At 39.8% G+C, this 21,230-nt stretch overlaps 1 protein-coding gene across 1 annotated transcript; it reads right to left on the reverse strand.

Annotated features, from left to right (window-relative positions):
- Positions 1–4,516: 4,516 nt before the first annotated feature.
- On the reverse strand, positions 4,517–20,773 carry tmem59l (transmembrane protein 59-like). Its single transcript, XM_053683378.1, has 8 exons — positions 20,510–20,773; positions 13,472–13,577; positions 13,201–13,295; positions 12,944–13,096; positions 7,600–7,708; positions 7,314–7,428; positions 7,057–7,174; positions 4,517–6,363 (listed from the first exon to the last, which is right to left on the reverse strand). The coding sequence occupies exons 1-8, from the start codon at positions 20,672–20,674 to the stop codon at positions 6,205–6,207; spliced, it is 1,020 nt and encodes a 339-aa protein (XP_053539353.1). The 5' UTR covers positions 20,675–20,773; the 3' UTR covers positions 4,517–6,204.
- Positions 20,774–21,230: the final 457 nt, after the last annotated feature.

A 21,230-nucleotide genomic window follows, 5' to 3' on the forward strand; every position in this document is an offset into this window, starting at 1 on the left:
TAGTTCTACAAACAATGACAGCTCTCAAGGCAAGTTTTATAATAAATCCAACTTTTTCTGATCATGTCAGTCATTGACAGCTAAGTGATAGCTTCCCTAGAACAAAACTTAGGCTACTAGCTGAGCTGGATAAAATGCACGGAGAAGAATCTTTATTTAACTATGAAAAGGTACGTTCAAAATAATAAAATGAAAAGTTTCCAAGTGTAAAAATGATTACTATGTTGTGTACCAAACAATAAAACAAGCATTAAAGAATTACACCAAACCATAATTGGCCTTTGCATTTAAAACTGTATAAATTTTTATAGGTTCACTCTGCACCCAATTCTCTAAGGAAATTCACTGGTTGGCTGTTTCAGATTTGTTTTCTTACTGAATAGAATATAAATGAATGACGTGAATAATTCAAATTCAAGTACTTTTGTTGTCTTCCAAATGGGCAGAGTCTTTTTTTGTGAGTTGGTCAATCTCTGGAACACAACTGAGTAAAAACTGGCTCATATTTTATTCATTTAATGTGATTGCAATGTTGACTTTTGACATTCTGAATTTGATTACAATTTTGTACATGTTTTTGTAAACTTTATAAAGCACAATGTTAATTGTTTCAAGCTAATCGTTGTCTGCCTCTCCTTTCCTCCCTTAGACACTCATGTTTTTGCTCTGATCTCAACATGTTGGTCCATTTCTATTCACATGGCCACTCAGGTGCTTGTTCAGTCCTAAGTTGTTCTCTCCCTTGTCATTTTGAGACGGGATTACTGCAACTCGCTCCTGGCAGGTCTGCCTCTGCGCTCTGTTCACACTCTGCAGCTGCTCCAGAATGCAGCTGTATGACTTGTTTTCAACCTTTCCAATTTCTCCCACACCACCACAAACCTACACTCGCTCCACTGGCTTCCTCTAGCTGCCCACATCAGATTTAAAACACTGATGCTTGCCAAAAAAAAGTGGACCAGCTCCCACTTACCTTAAAGCACTTATCACAACCCACACTGCACCACCCTCCCTCCGATCCTCTAGTACTGCTCAACTGATCCCACCATCTCTCAGGGTACAAGGAAGGCATGCATCAAGACATTTCTCTGTTCTGGCACCTGGTGGTAGACTGGTTTGGGAGGGTTACTTTAAAAATGTATTCTGTTACAGTTACAAATTACTTAATAAAAAATGTAATGAGTATCACAATATGAAATTAATGTAATCTGATTACTTTTGGATTACTTCAAGGTCACATATGTAAATGAAGGCAAGAGAAATGCAATATGATCTACAATACTTTTATTTATAGCTTATTATCCTGTAGCCGCCCGTATCAAATTCAAGGCCTTGATGCTGACCTACAAGACCTTGTCTGGAACAGCACCCTCCTACCTCAACTCTCTCCTGAAGGCTTATGTTCCCTCACGCTATCAGTGATCAATCAACAATTGACACTGAGTAGTGCCTACTCAGTGTGACTTAAGGTCTCTTTCAAGAACCTTCAAACTAACTGTTCCTCTGTGGTGGAATGAACTTCCAACCTGAAACTCGACAGCAGAATCTGTCACTATCTTCAAGAAACAGCTAAAGACCCACCTCTTCCATGAACACCTAACCAACCCCTAAATTAAAAAAAAAAATTTAATAAAAACTTACTCTGGCTCTCACATCTCTACTTTGCACACTTTGCTTCTTCTGGAACTCAATTAATGGATCTTGTATGGTAGCTACTTAACTACTTGTATTGTTCTCTGCTTGATATCACTTTGCTTGTATTTTCTCATTTGTAAGTCGCTTTGGATAAAACCGACTGCTAAATGAATAAATGTAAATGTATTTTAAGCTTAAAAACATGTTCAATGTTTGAATTTGTTTTAATAAAATAAATAAAGAAATAAAAGATCACTGTACCTGATGCGGGTAACATTACATCACAAAAGTTAGGGTGACCATATTCTGAGAACACCTTTTTTGGTGTTTTCTGCCATCATTTACACATTTGAATGGCCATGTAATACAAACCATGTGATAACATGAAATTAAAAATGACCTTATATGGCCATGGGCATTGTTTTGACTCAGGACAAACAAACAGTCATTTGCTGCCAAGCAAGTGATTGATGCCGTTCACAACAGCACTTCGCCTTTGTGCATTCGCTGAGAGCAGGCTAATGGTTGGGAGGCAGGAATTTGGCCAATAGTTGGTGAGCAAGAAGGTTGGAATTACAGAGATTGTTAAAGCTTGCAAACATGCACACACATGATGCAGTATTAGACCATAAGCACATCATGATGAAACTAAAGTCGAATCCGGTACTTTTTCTAAAAAATTTTAAGGTCCCAAAAAGAGGACATGTCCAGGAAAAAGGGGACTTTTTCCTCTTTTTTAAATTTATTTGCCCATGTAGCAAGAAGTTGCTCATTTGAGCCAAGGCTGGCAAGAGAAAACCAGAACTATAATCAATCACTTGTCTATACTGTATATCATGTTAAAAGATTAATTTATGTGGTTTTAAATGAAAAAAGTGTAATCCTGATAGTATTTCCTTTTTTTTTTCTTTTTCTTTTTTTTTTTACAAAACATACCTGTAATCTGATTACTTTGTTTTTTGACGCAACTGTTAAGGATTACAACCCTTAACCCTCTCTGCTCCAGTGGCGCTGTATCATGGCTGACCCTGCATTCTGACCCCAGCTTCCTGACATGCTGGGGTTTGTGAAGAATTTCACTGTGCATATGTATATGTGGCCAATAAAGACTCATTATCATTATCATTACTCCCCAAGCCTGGTGATGGATTCTAGTGAACTCTCTCTAGATGTGAAAACAGCTGAGTCACTGGCAGTCTTCCAACATCTGCTAAATACCTTCCTTTTCATTCTTGTGTTTTCTGTGTGTTTTTCATTTTATTTTACCTTTAAAGACTCTGGAAACCAATAAACCAGGAGTTGTTTACTTAGGTAAACAACGGGAGAACATGTGAAACTCGGCACAGACAGAAGCCCAAGCTAAGGATTGAACCAGAGACACTGGAGCTGCAACAAAAGAAACTTAATATATGCAAAATATTCCAACAGCTATGAACAGGGTGTCCCATAATTGGGGGAAATTAACATTTTTTAAATAAAAATATCTTCCAAAACTTTTCATACTTTATATGGTTTATATTATATATTTTTTCAGATAGCCTGTAAGAATGCCTTTGATAAAAGAACATGTTGAAATCCTTGGCTGGATTGGGAAGCTACTGCAAGGTTGTGATGGACATGAAATTACATGCATAGCACCAGATATATTAACACAACTTCAACACTAGTGGGTTTACAAAGAAATGGCATTTCATGTAGAGGATGGTCTGTAAATGAAGTTACATTTTGCTCAAAAGTGTTAATTTCCCCTATGCATGGAGACTTTGGACATTGAACTCCTAATAAACTAAGCCTAAGGGAAAGAACACAAACCTGAGTCAAGAAATTAGCACGCACAAAGAAGTTCACAAGCAAGTCAAACAATCAGTAAAGTAAAAAAAGGCAACAGGCAGCAAGTTATCAGAGTGAGTGTGAGTCCATTCTGCCAATGCCTTAAGTAGCTATGCAGTGATGGGGAGTAATAAGCCACAGGGAACACTGGAAGTGGTGGACTGGAGCACAGGCATGGACCAGAAATGGACTGCAACTTGAAAACCTGAAATGGCATGAACACACAATAAACAGAGAAAGAAGAAACACAAAAATTACAAAGAGGGGGCCAAAACAACCTGCTGCACCACCATACTACCCACGGGCAATTGTTCTCTCTATATGTTTATCATTGCAGAAGTTGCAACCACGACCATTTTAAAACAATTTTGGCACTTCCTTAGAAATGTGCTCTGCACCAAAAAGTCCCAACCACAGCATTTGATGATGGTTTTTGTTAATAGTATTTAATAGTTGTTATGCACTATTGGAAGTTTAACATTGATCTTTATTATTGATAATAAATGTATTGTTCCGAAACACATTAATTCATGTAAGTCGTTGACAATATACTTTTGTAATGACTGCAGTCATTTTAGTGGAGAAGAGGAAGATATGTACACTGCACAGTTTTAATGGGCAATGATGGGCCCATGGGTAAAGACAGCCTATATAAAGTTTGAGCTTCTTGCAGGTTGTGAACCGGCAGTCCAGAGTTGGTGAAGGGCCAAGACTACGTAGCAAACCATCTGCCAAAGAAGAAATTCTCATGGGCCCATGTGGGCTAAGGGAAAGTCCTTATCACCACTGATGCTGGATTATACTGTATACTTGCATGTATAGTCACAGCTTATTGCCAAGTTGACAGTTTATTACATTTATAAATAACTATCAAACATTTTACTTCCTCTTAGTGAATTTGCTGTTTGTGCAGAGGTGTCAACATTGCTAATAAGAAAATCCTAGCAGGTAAAACAAAATGTTGTAACAAAACCCACTAGTGTATGTTGGTAGATGGGGTGGCTCCATGCTACAGGCATAAATAAAAATAAAAATAAAATCTTGACTGATATTAAATAATTAGCATAAATGCTTGGATTTATTAATAGCCAATAGCCAATTGATATATAAGCTAAGTTTTTACAAATGTTATAAAATTCACACAAATGCATGCCATCATACTTGCATGTACATAAATGTGTTCACTAGGGGGCACAGTCACATGTAACAAACCAGAATGTATGAAAAAATAAAAAAAATAATAGAAGAAAGGATGTGATTAGAGTTGTTTATAATTCGCGGCAATATTACCCTGAAACATAGCACGCATTGCCTTAAATTAATCGCTTAAATATCATACTTGAGGCAGTTAGTATTAAAGATTGTGACACAAAGAGAGAGATGTGGCACTATATAGCTACTTGATTAATGAATTGACTTTTATCCATGCAAATGTTATTCATGTTCAGTCTGGCTGCTGATTTAGCTGAAAAACCAGAAAAGTCAAATACATAAATGCTATGGTTAAACTGTAAGAGATAGCACCCTCTTTGTGGCTGCCTTTGAAAATGGCAAAGGAAAACTGAGAATTTCAATAAACTAGTATATTCTCTCTCTTTTCTTATACTGTTTTGTGTACTTCATGACATGCGGACACAGAGAAAATCTGTATTAATAATAAATAACTAATGAGTTCTGAAGCAAATCCTGTAGATCAAACAAATTTCTAACAGCCAGATAATTATGTGGAAAAAATATGTTCATTATGTACTATGGATTTGGTCATGCAACAATCGTGTACCTAAAAAGCAGTTAACATCTTTGTGATATTTATTTACTTAACTCATCTGTATTTTATAATTGCATTGCCTCTTCAACATTAAGCTATGAACACAAATATTAACAGCATATATTAGTCTATTGCCATAAGTGGGTAGGCAGATAGGTCTCAAAACATATTAGCATGCACTGCAATTAGGACCACATGGGTAAAAGAAACACAATCAGCACTAGAAGAGCCATGAGGCTAGTGAGCTCTACGGCTGGTAACATATGATCTATTTGTCAAACCCTAGCACTAAGCAGAAGTAGGAGAATCATCCCATTCGACAATCTTAAGAATAAAAGAGATATTTACATTCTTACTTTACCTAGGTATCACTCAATCTTATTAGAAGCTTTCTGTAAATACTACTTAATCACAGCATCTTATCTATTAGCATCTAAATGAGAGATAAAGTACAATAAGATCTTATACATAAGTGATATACATTAGTGATGGAGATAAATAAATAACTACATGTATGTACACATGATTATTCCATGAGTAGGGCCTGTCTCCTGTTGTGGCAAAATCAAGTGTCAAAATCTCTATTCAAACATAACTAATCAAATTGAAAATGATGCTGTCAATGTTTGTCTTTTGCTCACTGTAGTAAGGAGTACCTTGGCTGCGTTACAGACATTCTAGTTCAAAGAACATCCTAGCATCCCAAATCCCTTAAGTGCTACAATCACAGCTTGGTTAATCATGTTCTTAATGTTTTTGAAAGCAGCACTGTCTAGTGAACACAATAAACACCTATATCAATATTACTTATTACTCAATGGCTTCACTGTGTGTAACCTGTTCCTATATATAGGAATATCAATAAGAATAAATAAACCATGCATTTTTATTTTAAAAAAACTTAAATGTGATGATTTCTTCCTCTATTTGAGGGACAGAAATACTAACAGATTACACACGTTATAATGATTTTATAGTGAGGTTTTGTTCAGGTCAACTTTGACTGGCAGAGGCCCTGCCTCTTTTTCTTCATCATGATGACCAACTGCTACAGCAATCACTGAAGTCAGATGGTAGGGGTTGACTTTTGGCATGTAGTCTAGGAACTCCTTATCTCCATTGATGCTCAACTGCAAAAGAAAACAGACCAATGAAAATAGACTTCATAGTGTAATTCCAAACAAGGCAAACACTAAAAAAAAGATGTAGGTCTCGATGCATGTCTCAGATATGTGCTCTTCGGATGAGGCCATGTTACACATAGTTTAATGTCAAGTTGGCCGTGCCAAAACAAAAAGTCAGTTAAGTGACCAGTAACCAACACCAACACTTCCTGTTAAATGTTTTCTTTTATCGGAATTTATCTGAAAAGTATAGTCTGAATGCATAAAACAAATTAAACATATATCATCTTCAAAAAACAGTAATAACAACAACACAATAGTTTTACACAGTGGCTTCCATAAGTATTCACATTCATAAGATTATTAACCTAGACATTTAAAGGCACTTTGTGCATATTTCAAAAAAAAAAAGAAAGAAAGTGACAATGATTTGAAATTCTCAACACACTCCTAAACACAATTTTCACAATGAGCAGTAAAATAGTTGCAGGTAAGATACAAGATTACATGTTCTGGTCTCTATCAGGTCTTTGTGTCAGCATAAACATTGCTTGATTATCAGTATATTAAAGTATCAAAAAGCATTTGGGGACTTTAGAAGTATGCACATAAAATCATACTGTGCAAGACAAAAAAAATGTGTTCCAATTAGGATTAGGATCTTGCCAGAATAATAGGTTTGTTCCTATGAATAGGTACCTGAGTCTTTACATGTTGCTCAGGTGCTGTTACCAGGCTGGCACAGCTCAGCCACAGCATCACCATGATTGACAACAGGAGACATGTAGCCAAGATCCAACGTGGCAGACCTGAACGCCTGCAAGAGGGAAAGAGCAAAATCACAACTGCCATATTTAAACTAATTAAAATCTAAACATTTTTTAAAAAACTCTTCACATGATTAACCATCAAACTGTTTATAATATCTTAATGTGACTGAATCTGGGCCCTCTAACCTTGACATGCAGCCCAGGAAGTCGTGCTCTGCAACCGTGTCCTCAACATGCTGACTGCTGTGTTTTCCCTTGCTCTCAGCTTTAAGCTCATTTCTCTCTCCATGCAATCGCTCTCCTAGAAGGCAGGGGGTGGCCATTGTTTTAAATAAACAACAGAATCCATGGTCTCTTTCAAATTACAGTCATGCCAGAAGACAGAGTCAGTTATGTGTATGTAGAAGCATTGATCTTATAGAGGAAAATACAGTTTTTGATAGCTCTCTAAACTAAAGGTGCTCCATCTCACCAGATTGTAGCCTCTGTGTCTGAGGATTTCCTTCAGTCCAAGGTTTGTTTGCAACACTGGTGTGTGGGGCTTGCAACTCAGGTAAATAATACTCAATCTCTGGCTCGCTCTGAAACATTTGACAATTTAGGACAAACAGGTGTCAGTTAGGAAGCTGGACATGTGCTAACAAGAGATATATACATGGTGTCCCAAAAGTCTGCACACATAAGGGAAATTAACACTTTTTAGCAAAATGTCTTCCAGATTTTTCATACTTACTTATATATATATATATATATATATATATATATATATATATATATATATATATATATATATATATATATATTAGGTTTTTTTTCAGACAGTTTATAAGAATGCCTTTGACAAAAGATGAACATATTGAAATCATTCTCATGGCTGGATCACGAAGCTGTCGCAAGGTTGTGATGGACTGTAACAGGACACATGACAAGCACATCATACACGACACTGTTGCCAATTCAAAAAGACTGGAAGTGTTGCAGACCAACCGAGAAAGTGACGTCCACGAACATCCACTTACGAAGGCACAACTGGCATGCTGCTGGCCTACATAGTCCCCTATGTATGGAGATTTTTGGGACACCCAGTATACATACACACACATGCATGCACACACGCACGCACGCACACTTGGGTCCATAGGTATTTGGAGTGAGAGGAATTTGAGGCCGTCATACACAGACTCACAGGAGTGGAACCTGATGTGACCTGCTACCTGCTAGCTCATCCACCTCAAGGTTCAAATGTTTTGTGCATGCCGAGATGCCTTTCTGCTCAACATGGTTGTAAAGAGTGATTATATGAGGAAATACGTATTGGATCAATCGGAAAGAGCTCCAGAAACACTTGGAGGCAGCACGTACTATTGTCACAGAGAAAACAATAGGGAATGCACTGCACTGCTCACGCTCACAAGACTCCATTACTAAAGAAAAGGCATTTCAAGGCTCGTTTAGAGTTTGCTACAACTGGCCTGGTCAGAGGAGAGCAAAATTTTACTTTTTGGCTGTCATACTACACACCATGTTTGGAGAAGAAATGGCACTGCACATTAAAACATTATACTAACAGTGAAGTTTGGAGGTGGAGGCATCATGGTGTGGGGCTGTTTTTCATCACATGGTACTGTCAGACTTCATCTAATTGAAGGAACGATGAATGGAGCCCTTTACTGGGAGATTCTTGAGAAGAATCTGCTGTCATCCACCAGGATGATGATGAGACGTGAGTGGACTTCCAGCAGGACAACGATCCAAAGCATACAGTAAAGGAAACTCTCAATTGGTTTCAAAGAAAAAAATCAAGGTGCTAGAATGGCCCAGTCAATCACCTGACTCGAATCCAACTGAACAAGATTTAAAGACAATATGTTTAGAAGAACAGGCCAAAATCACACCTGAATACTGCGACCATTAATTTCTTCATACAGGAAGTGTCTTGAAGCTGTCATTACAAACAAAGGCTTCTCCACTAAGTATTAAATACATTTCAGTTAGCATGTTCAATACTTTTTTCTGTGTCATTCCACTTCATTTATGGACTTTAATGTTGTGAATTCTTTATATGTGTGAATTTCTTGAATCAGTACTGATGTCTGGTGAAAATTTAATGTGAATAGCCTCATTGGAAGTATATTTACTGAAAACAATGTCAATACTTATTTCCCCCACTGTAGTATTTGATTGCATATCCCTTGCTTGCAATAACTGCATAAATCCTGTCTGAAATGTTCCACTTTTTTCCATTAATGAAATCCTTTGTTATGTTGCCAGAATTTTTGTGTCATTGTCTGGCTACATGATAAAATTCCTCCCAATTAGATTGGATGCATTTCTCTGTAAATGGAAGACTGATTGTTTCTATAGACTTCTGAATTCATTCTGCTGCTATCATCATGAGTTACATTATCAATAAAGATTTGTGAGCCTGTTTCAGGTGTAGCCATAACACTACCTCCACCATTCTCCACCATGCTTGCATGTTTTGGTTCATGAGCAGATCCATTCTTTCTCCACACTTTTCCATCACTTTGGTTTAGGTTGTGAATCCTTGTAGAGGTCCTAGAACTTTTGGGGCTCATCTCTGTATTGCTCTGCAAATTCCAATCTGGCCTCCTGATTCTTACTGCTGATGAGTGGTTTACAACTTGTGGTGTGACCCCTATATTTCTGCTCTTCAAACGGTGGATTGTGGTACCTTCACTCCTGCCCTGTGGATGTTGTTGGTGTCACTGACTGTTTTTTAATTTATTTTTGTTTATTTTTTATCACAGCTCTCAAAATGTTTGTCATCAATTGCTGTTGGTGTCCTTGGTTGACCTGCTTCATGTCTTGCTGTTAGTACACCAGTGGGTTCTTTCTTTTTCAGAAAATTCCAAATTGCTGTATTGGCTATGTGCTCATGCACAGGCATCCTAAGACCTTTAATAAGTCAATATGGTCATATGATGATCAGAGTATTTGAAATATTATTATTTCTCTCTCTTTTTCTTAGATTATCTTTTTTTTTTTTTGGAGCAATCCATCAAACAACTATGGTATGAGCTGAAGCTAACCTGTTCTTTAAAGCTGGATATAGACTCCTGTCATCTTCTCTATATCTCACAAGCCAGTTGAGTCATCCCTCGCTGGGGTTTTCACACTGTCTGCAACCTGTGGGCCTGTTAATATGTGCCATTAGCATGGTTGAGTGGTTCTCGCCATACCATGCTCTCCACCACTTATCTTAGCTGGATTCATTCCCTCCATTTTGCAGTTTCTCCACCATGTGGAATTCCCTATGTGCTTTGGCTCATTTCCGTAGCATCCTGACTAGTGGCCAAGTGATGTGTGATCATTCATGACACCAAGTTTTCTCTGCTAACCCCTCTTTCTTTGCTCCAAGTCATTTGTCCCTCCCTTGGCAATGATTCACTCCTCAGTCTCCACGTCCTCCACATTCACTACACTCCACAAATCTTCCAATATCTGGAGTATAGTGGGCTTGCAATTCATAATGCTCGCATATTGAGTGTTTTTTCCCGCCATAATGCATTCTCCTTTGTGGTTAGCCACAAAGCTAGCTGGTTCTTATATGCAACTTCAGTTGGAAGTGGGTAGCAAGCCATCCTGTAGGATTCATGCTCATGCAACCAATGTCTAAGCTCTCTGGAAGACTAAAACCTGTTTCACACCGAGAACATGTTGATTGTGGAATTGAAGCTGCCCACAGGAAAAGCCAGTGCCCTTCAGCAGAGTCCTCCACATATTGAGAGTTATAATTCTCTCTCCCGCTTCTCATTGAACGAGCCCTGGGATGCTTCATGTGTGGTTACATCTAAGAGACATTTGCAGTCTGACAGTGAATCTGTCAGTGAGCCTTTGTTGGTGTCCTGATATGAATTAGCCTCTACCAGCTCAAATGCAACGCAGTCAGGCTACAAACAGGCAAGGAAAGTCACTTTCAAAATGGACTGTATGCTGACATGCAGCTCATAGCACCAAAAACCCTCTTTCATGCGATGCTAGTCATGACGGATTTCACTATACCACAGTGTAAAGACTATATTGAAAGTGTTATAATACGTTTTAGACAATCTGCTATTCAACTTAGCAGCACACATTTAAGAGCATGTTGAACTAGGCCACATGCCTGCATTGCATTATTGGTGGTTACACCAGACAAAGTGTTGAATGCAGAAACACTGATGCCATTCTGGTGAGGTCTTATGACACTGTGCCACATATGGTGTGATTGGGCAGTTAATTTTTTGATGGTTGCATTTGAATGGTCACTCCAATCTGATGCTATCGATGCCTCTGTGATGGAGCTGATTGAAACCTCTTTCCTGGCAGGGACACGTAGACCAGGACACAGGGCAGCTCTCACTACCACTGATGGTTATTCATTATTCATAAAACTTCAGTTACATATGTAACAAGCATTTTTCTGCCTATAACATACTTTGATAATGAAATGAAATGAAAATTTGATAATGAAAATCGATATAAACAAATCTACTGTATATATTTCTCCTAAATGGCATCGAAATGTTTTTATTTTATTTTTAACCTTGCCTGCTATTATCATGTTAGGCAAGGAGTCAGTTCAACAAACACTGTGGTAGTTAGTTTGCCTAAACTTTAATACATTTGTAGCTATACAGTGTGGGAAATAAGTATTGGACGTGTCCACATTTTTCAGTAAATATATTTCCAATGAGGTTATTCACATGAAATTTTCACAAGACATCAGTATTACCTCAAGAAATCTGGAAATATAAAGAATTCACAACATTAAAGTAAACACATAACTAAATAGCTAAATAAAGTTATGTGTAATAAAGTGGAATGACACAGGAAAAAAGAAATTGAACACGCCAACTGAAATATATTTAATACTTAGTGGAGAAGCCTTTGTTTATAATGACAGCTTCAAGATGCTTCCTGTATGAAGAAATTAATGGTCGCAGTATTCAGGTGTGATTTTGGCCCGTTCTTCTAAACATATTGTCTTTAAATCTTATTCAATTGGATTCGAGTCAGGTGATTGATGGCCATTCTACCGCCTTCATATTTTTTCTGAAACCAATTGAGAGTTTCCTTTGCTGTATGCTTTGGATCGTTGTGCTGCCGGAAGGTCCACCCACGTCTCATCTTCATCATCCTGGTGGATGGCAGCAGATTCTTCTCAAGAATCTCCCGGTAAAGGGCTCCATTCCTCGTTCCTTCAATTATATGAAGTCTGCCAGTACCATGTGATGAAAAACAGCCCCACACCATGATGCTTCCACCTCCACACTTCACTGTTGGTGTAGTGCTTTTAGGGTGATGTGCAGTGGTATAATTACTTATGGATTTCAGCTGGTTCCTTGCCTTGCCTAAAGTGTCATTCCACTTTATTGCACATAACTTTATGTATGGACTTTACTGTTGTGAATTCTTTATATTTCCACATTTCTTGACTTAATATTGATGTCTGGTGAAAATTTCATGTGAATAACTTCATTGGAAATAGATTTACTAAAAAAAAAAATGTTGACACGTCCAATACGTATTTCCCCCACTGTATATGATTTCCTCACAAACTGAATGGCAGGCTTTGATCAATTCTTAGTCATACTGGCTTTTGGCTGTAACCAGATTTTAAAATGCCAGAACTTCACTTTTGGTTGATAGACAGTACATGCAAGAGAGGAAATACCTATATAAACAGTAGAAAATGTCAGAATTTCACCATGTGAAGGAGAATTCCCAGGCCACGTCACATTTACAATCTACACTATATCATGAACAACAATAATCCATTTCGATCATGTTTCATCTGAGAAAAAACTCACCTGGAACACAACCACCTTGCCATCATCAGCCTGCAGGTAGAAAGTCCAGGTGGAGGACATGAAGCTTTGAGCAGAGCTGACAACATCGTTACACCAACCAAACAAAGCATCCATTACTGAAACTGGTTTGGGGCGGTTGGTCAGGGCCTTGAGCTGCAGAGGGAGCAGGCTGGTTGGATAGATGTCTAATTTGTAGGCTAAGAAGATATCAGAAACTATGAATCCAAAAGGTGTTGACTGAATACTTAGAGCCTTACCTTCCTCCGTTTGATTTCAGGCTCAGCTGGTTGGCTGGTACAGCCTGTGCTACAAGCCTCCTGCTCCAGTAATTTACTGTATGCTTCCTGGCATGCTGCATACATAAAGACATACACTCAGAAAGTGTCAGACTGTTTCCCCCCACTGTTCAACAGTATGCTTATCAAAAATACTATATATAAGCATCTGCCACTCACAACAATGCTTGGCAGCTCCAATAGATAGTTGCAAAGTTAAATATCTATGCTACATTGGTTCACTGGGCCTTACCTCCCTGGCATTCCTCCTTGCTGTTGTTGAAGCCTGTGTTCCCATTCACAAACTGGCAAATTGAATAGAGCCGGCAGCCCCGGTAGCATGCATTCATTATGGAGTCCTGCAAGCACATGAGCTTTGTAAGATATATGAGCAACAACAACACCACCACCAACTTCCAGTTTAAAACTACTGTTAGTAAAGAAAGATTCATTTAAAGTATGTATTAAACCAAAAACTGTAAAGTAGTTAAAATAATTGTAACAATTATTACAATTAAAAAAAGGTGTTAATAAGTGGTAAAGCAGCAATTTTACTTATAGTTTATCATCTCGTATATAATAACATGATTATTCTGTATCTCTATTATGTCTTTACATTTCATTCCTGTTTGTACTTGTTGGTCATGTGCACACACATTTACCTCATGACATCTCTGTATTATATTTTTATGGTTGCAATGACTCAATATGTAATGCGATGTTTTCCTTTAACACATCCTCAAAGGTTTTAGTTTAGGATTTTTGGGCACCGTAGAAGAAAATCAATTTGAGGCAGTTTTAGAGTGCGCCTACAGTGCAGTAACCTTATATAATCCTGTCTTTGCGCTTCCTTTGTCAGATCAATATGATCATTTGTCGGTAAAAGATCCTCCTTGTCTTCATAATTACTCATGTGCTAGAATTATGAAGTATATGAAGTGATGTATCTGTGATTAAAGTCAGTCTGTTACTTGAATTGCTCTTGTATCAGATTCACTGAGAGTATACTTTCTCTCTTTTCTATGGAATAATAAACACTTTTTAAAAAACTTTTTTTGAGCTTCTGGACTCTCTTCTGACCTGATTCGCTCCACTGTTCTTCAGGGTTGAAATTTCTCCACCAAAAAGTAAACAATTAAACTAATTACATACATACACTCTTGGTTCGCTACAATACCATCTCTTGGTGCCCTACAATACCATAAGTACAATATATTACAATCCCTACAACAATTGGGCCCTCTCTTCCTTGGTTTGAGTGTCCTGAGTCACTTGATACAACCTATCCATTATAACAAAAAAATTACGTGTTGGACAGTCCAACATTAGGCTGGATTTGCTGACCGTCAATTTATTCTAACTTGGTTGAAGGCATGTCTCAGGGACTTGTTGCACGACTGCTCCAAAGGGCAATCCCTGAGGGGGATTGTCAGAGATTTCTCAGAGTGAGCAGTACGCTCAGCAGCCCGTAGCGTGACGTAGTACGCACGTAGTATTGCCTCAGTGTTTCACCGCCTGTGCATTACAGTGCCATTGTTTCCATGTTTGCCTCCTTGTGTTTTGATCTTGTTTTTGGTTTCTTGACTTGTGTTTCTGGATTTCCCCTGTTGTTTCTGTTTGTACATCACATGACCCTTGCCTGTTCCGTGAATTACATTTCTGATAATGATTTTGATTTGTCTGCCTGCCTCTCTTTAAATAAAGCCTTTTACTGGACTTGCATGCGCCTGCTTGCCCATCTCCACCTTTTTTACGTGACAGAATAATAAGCCACTCCCATGGATGCAGCAGGAAGGTGAGAGGGAAACTATGCTGGGATAACAATGCCAGCATTGGATTCTGTGCATTTCCTCCATTGGCTGTTCATGGACACCCCGGCTCCATTTCATGGTTTTGAAAGCCCCATGATGTGGTGGCTTCACCTGCAGAGCACCCTCCAGAGGCTCACGTGGTGGCCTCATCTCTACAGCTTCAGCCTGAGACACATGAGGTGGTCTCCCCTGCAGAGCTCCAGCCAGAGGTCAACGTGGCGACCTCATCTACTGAGCCCCAGTGTAAGACCCACGAGCCAGGTTACTGCCTAAGGTCGGTGGCACGGCCCACCAAGTCATTTTCCAGTAAGAAACTGACGAGACGGCCCACCAAGCCATGTTTCTGCCTGAAACTGACTACATGGCCTACCAAGCGTTATGTGATAGGGATCCTTGCAAAGGGTGGAGCCCTCCCCATCCTTCATGTCCCCTTTATGTGCCTACCCAGCCAATGCTGCACACATTCCACATAATGCCTTGCTTGCAGGACCCATCCAAAAACATTTCTCTTACTGTTTCTTCCTGCTTTGTGCCCCAAGTAACCTGGGATAAGCTCCAGGCTCCCCGTGACACAATGTAGGATAAGCAGTACAGAAAATGGATGGATGGATGCTTGAAACTTGTTTGTCCTGAGAATTAGTGGATGAGTCATGTGAGGATTAACTGCCACATCTAGTCAATGCTTTTGCCATTTATTGACGATTAGAACCAGTGGATACTCATGAATATCCCCATGCTTACACCTCATCTTCACCAATCGTGCATTTCCCAATGCCCCGCATTGAAACAGGTGTTGATGGATGGTGGTCTGATTACATCCTGAGTCCAGCAAAGACTGATGTGTACTTCCTTTATACTCACTGACACACAGCACATTCTTGCTTGATCCGGGGAAGCCTGTGGCGTGTCAGGGATCAGGATCAGTGTTCCCAGTTCCATGAGGGAATGCTGATCCTGGAAATGCCCAGTTTTCCTGCTGTACCTGCAAACCTGCCCCAGTCCTGGTGGGTGTGGAAGGTTCTACCTGAGTAGAGAGAGAGGGAGCTGGGGATATCAGAGGAGAAATAGAAGGTTGTTTTTGAACCCCAGTACCTCACTGCCAAGGGATCCTGAACAGCTGAACGGCTTTGTCCATGGACGCAAGCTGATGGCACTGGACCCACTAAACCATTCCTGCCGGGAGTCGAGCAACAAATTGCTGCAGTACCACTAGCTCAATAACCTGTTCGGTGTCCTGCTCCTCTGCCATCAACCACTAGTGACAGGAGTCCTTCAGCTGTTGCAAGTAGGCAAAGGAGTGGCTGACCTCAGGGAGCTACAGTGACCAGAAGAGCTAGCGGTGCTCCTCAGGTCAATGTGCTACAAGGCTGGCTTCTTGATGCTGGAACCCTCCGAGTGCATACATGACAGCACCGGCTGGGCAGCGATCTAGGCTTCCCCTGATAGCAAGGGGAGGAGTCAAAAAGCCAGTTCTCCTCTGGTCATTCCCACGCGGTTGACGCATTCTCAAAAGGTTGCAAGAAGGCCTCTGGATTTTCCATGGAGGCCATCTTGGTGAGTGTCATGTGTAGACCGGTGACAGGGAATGCAGCTGGAGATATGGTGGGCTGCTCATGCCACAGGTTGAGGATCACTTGATGTTAGGTTTGGTGCTGGCTGGTGAAGTCCTTGATTTGGGAGGCTTCCATGGTGATGTCTTTCCAGTTTCGGCATCACTGTAGAACCCCAGTGTGGATGTGTGTGGAGGGAGACTCGGGGGGTAGGTGGTATGTCAGCAGAGCTCCTGTCTCACGTATATTTTCACCGCACTTTTCAGGGCACTTTCCAGGGCACTTTCCAAAACTCAATCAGAAAAATGCAAACCAACAGAAAAGGGGGCTGTCACTAGCTCACGGCTTTCACCCTGTTCAAGCTCAAGGTTCACTTTCATACGCACATGTATGGGTGTGGGTTTGTGGGTGCATGTGTGTGCATGCTTGTCTTGCAAGCTGCACCAGCTAAGCCACTCTCTATGTCTTGTGACACTGAAAGCACAAAGACACACACAAAAGTAGACTGGCGGTAATCAGACACAATTGGGAATCATATCACGTTAACTTCTGGTTCAACCTGCCTCCTCTCCATCCACAACAGACACTCAACTATGTCCCTGCTGCCACACTGGCCAAAATGTGTTAATGGAAATGGTGACACCTTGTCAACAGCAATTACATCTAAGACCTGGTGTGACAGTGAGACAGTGATTTGAACAAAAGGAAGGTGCCTTATGTCATTTAATTTATTCACCACAGAGAGAGATCTTGCAGCTGATTCTTTCTCAGGAACTGTGAAGAGAGCTATTCCATAGTGTCCATGATGCCCAGGCCACCAGAGAATAAAGCAAAACCTCAAGCTCATGAAAGCAATGTTACTGTGACTAGAAACTATTTCAACTGTGATGCAAGCAGTGCAAACAATTCATTTTGTCTAAAGCAGGTCAACCTAACATTTGTTATTTTATGGGAAACCTGCTGGCATCGAAACCCCAAGAGATTGTGGCAATAGATTTACTGTTATGGAATGAGCAAGTAACAGCAGGGAGAATGTTCTAAAACTCACTGATGTATTCTTTAAGTACACCCAAACAATATCACAAAAATCAGTGTGCTTTGACAGTAGCTGATATCTTAGTGAAGAACTGGTTCTATCAGTTTGGTGTGTCAACAAAAATCCATTCTGAACAAGGCTGCAAATTTGAGATGTTTGACATGTTTGGTATTTGGAGAAAATATGAACCCAGTTGAGCATTACAGACTTGAAACACTCAACAATTATAAAGCACTAATGCTTGGGATGCTCCGATCGATAGGCCGCCAATCAGTATCGGCCGATAATCACATTCTATGACTCACTCGGTAGTCTCTAAATTTGGCCAATCTCATGAACTGATCACAATTTGAGGATGTAAAACATGAGAGGACATTAAACTTTAGTGCTGCAGTCATGTCATCACCAGTATGGAAGTATTACGAGGTCTCAAGAAACAATGAAAAATTCACCATTTTCAGTGTATTTTTAAAAGCCTATTAAAATGTTCATTGTAAAATGAATATCTGTTGTGCTTATTTATTTGATTCTCATTTAAAACAATAATCTACAACATAACTATAAAAAATATAACCAAGGCAACATCTGTGGTATTACTTTATTTGAAAAAAGGTTAAGAGTGACGGTCAACAGAAAGCTTACATATCAGTTATATAAAGCTTTAACGATCGGGATCAGCCGATCATGATCACAAAAAATCGGTAATCTGTATCGGCTGCAAAAATCCTAATCGGAGCATCCCCAACTAATGCAGATCTCTATCTGCCTTTAGGTGTGTGTAATACTTTATTACTGGAGTGGCTTGTATCACTGGACTAGCAAGTTTTAAAAATCAGTGTAAAAGGTTTCATTTCTGGCACCTAAATCATTTTATTTGAGGATAACAAATGTTTTAAAAAGGATTATTTTGAGGTTTTTTGTGTGAAACTGAGTGGAACAGCACCAACAGCAGTTGTAAGACAAACACAGAGAATGAAATGAAGCGAGGCTGTGGGCTAGGTGTAATGAGCACTGTGCTGTACAGTCATTCTGGATGGGACTGTTCTGCCAGGGTTCTCCCCGTGCTGCCAGGGTTTCCTCCCTCAGTCCAAAGACATGCATGGCTGGCTGATTGGCATGTCCAAATTGTAGTGTATGAATATATGTATGTGTGTGTGTGTGTGTGTGTGTGTGTGTGTGTGTGTGTGTGATTGTGCCCTGCGATGGATTAGCACCCCATTCAGGGTGTTCCCCGTCTCGTGCCCCATGCTCCCTGGGATAGGCTCCAGGTTCCCCGTGACCAAGCAGCATAAGAGGTATAGAAAATGGATGGATGGATGGATGGATGGATCAAGTTGTTAAAATACCAGTTAAACCATAAACTCCTGAACAAGCAGAACATAAAAGACCACATCATGTTATATGATTAGATTGGCATTTACCAAATAATATTATTATTATAATCATTTTGAGATTATTTAGTTACAGACTTCTCTCAGGGTTTTCTGTACTAATGACAGCAGGAACAATAAATATTTAAGGTCTTAATGAATGAAAAACAGCATGATACACAATAAAGTGCATATTTATTTAAACTTATAGAATTTAAACTTAAAGAAAAGTCAACTAAACACAACCTAGCTTTGCTAGTCTAGCTACAAAAGCAAGATAACATGGGACACGTTTTATATCAAAACTCAATAAACTTACTATCTCTATATTGCTGAAAGGATCTTAATGGTCTTAACTGCTGCAGCACGGTGGCAGGTCATATTATTATTATTATTATTATTATTATTATTATTATTATTATTATTTAAACAGACAGACAGCACACAGGGTCTTCTGTCAATAGGAAATTATTGCTAATTGAAACTTCATTTCTTGATAAGGGTCTTTGTCATGCCTTTCCAAAAAACAATAATAATAATAAAAAAGCCACTGTGGACACCTCGACACATCTATGAACAACTAGGACTGTTCGCTGTCCATAAGCACCGACTGTGCTTTAAGAATGATCTGGAAAGAGGCCTGTTCTCTTTTGTCTCCCTGGTCTAAATCACTTTCCAAGAAAACAGACAACATATTCTGCTTTATCATGTCAGCATTTTAATATGGAAAACAGCGCCGACCTAAGGACGAAAGGAAAATAACAGGAGTATGACAATTCAATCAGCTTTTCCAATTTAAACCCTTTCTGTCAGTAATGATTGTTTAAAGCAAATAAACTGCATTTCGGTGCGTATTCCAGGTCTTCCTGTTCCTAACAGCCTAACAACCGGACACACTAAACATCACACTTTCGCATTAGGCTACTATAAATATGTGTGTAGCTGGTGTTATGAATAACACCGTTTTCCCAAAGCTATGATATGAGCTCATGATGATGGTCCCTTTTCGTAATGGAGATAGAAATGCGACATAGCAAGCACCAACTGGTCATGATTCGATGATTACTGAATGACTGAGTGCACACCAGCTATGACCGCTCCTTTGTAGCCTAAATCTAATGCCCCAGCAACTGCCCCATGCGCTCATGCGTCGCAGGCCACCATCACGGCTCGTGCGCAATTAAAGCGCCCTGCACTCTCGATGCGGGATGCACATTAGAACACGAGACAGCTAATATGCGCAAAGCCTCAGATTATACTGAATACTAGATAACAATTAGCTTGAGAAAGGCCCTCGGAAGAATTTTGCGCAGTGTCGTCATTGACAATCCGGAGTCAAAACTGCTGATGACAGGGATGTGCTCTGGTTTCGGAGGCAGCCCTGTGAGGAGCTTGTTCCTCCACTGCAACTGTTTAACATTTCTGCAGGAAATACCTGCACTGGGCACAACAGTGGGCAAGACTTTCCTAAATCTCGATTATTGTCACATGATGCAGTTTATGCAGTCTGTATAAATCACTTACTTTGGCAGCTTTTTTGTTTTTGATGGTGATCTGACACTGGTTTTTGCAGTAGCTGATGTCTCCCAGTTGGTTGTCAAACAGATCGGATGCTGCCATCGCCATTGCCACGAAGAGCAGAGGAAAGACAGCGGGAACGCCGCACACTGCGCTACCGACCCGTGCCATCTTCTTGCCCTGTTCACTCGGAGTGCACTGGCCTCGTCCCTGATTCCCTACACGATCTGGATCCCCTCCACCCACAACGCATCGGGCACGCGCTATGGCGTCACGCACTGCATCATCACGCACAGCATCACCACGCACAGCATCACACTCGCGTCGCCGCGCGTCCCCGCTCGATCCAGGACTTTTATAACCGCACAGCAAAGCGCTTTTTATAAAGAAAAAAACGTACATTCTTCCTAGTTAATGTTGTGTTGTGTTGTGCACACAATCATATTTATAAAGGAGGAAACGAGAAACAACCCAGTTATTAATGTTGGGCCTACACACCACACAAAACCTCTGACGTTTACTGGGCTATACATTTATTATTATACACAATATGCATCCATACAGGTCACAAAAGTTAGGCAAAGATGCTGAATATGGAGCTTGAATATGAATTCTGTATCTGAATGATATAGTAGTGTAGCCAGGAATTCATTTCAGGGGAGAAATAGTAACCACTTGATCTCTACTAGGCCTGTTTTATTGGTTAGTGCGACTGGCTCATATTTTG

Source organism: Ictalurus punctatus, chromosome 10 (assembly GCF_001660625.3).
Source record: "Ictalurus punctatus breed USDA103 chromosome 10, Coco_2.0, whole genome shotgun sequence".
Taxonomy (NCBI): Eukaryota; Metazoa; Chordata; class Actinopteri; order Siluriformes; family Ictaluridae; genus Ictalurus; species Ictalurus punctatus.

Coding starts and splice junctions, on each gene's coding strand:
- tmem59l (XM_053683378.1), bottom strand. CDS start 20,674: ATGGCACGGGTCGGTAGCGCAGTGTGCGGCGTTCCCGCTGTCTTTCCT. Junction 7,709..12,943: donor GCAAGGTGGTTGTGTTCCAG/GTGAGTTTTTTC, acceptor CAAATGTTTCAG/AGCGAGCCAGAGATTGAGTA. Junction 6,364..7,056: donor AGCAACATGTAAAGACTCAG/GTACCTATTCAT, acceptor TTTCTTTTGCAG/TTGAGCATCAATGGAGATAA.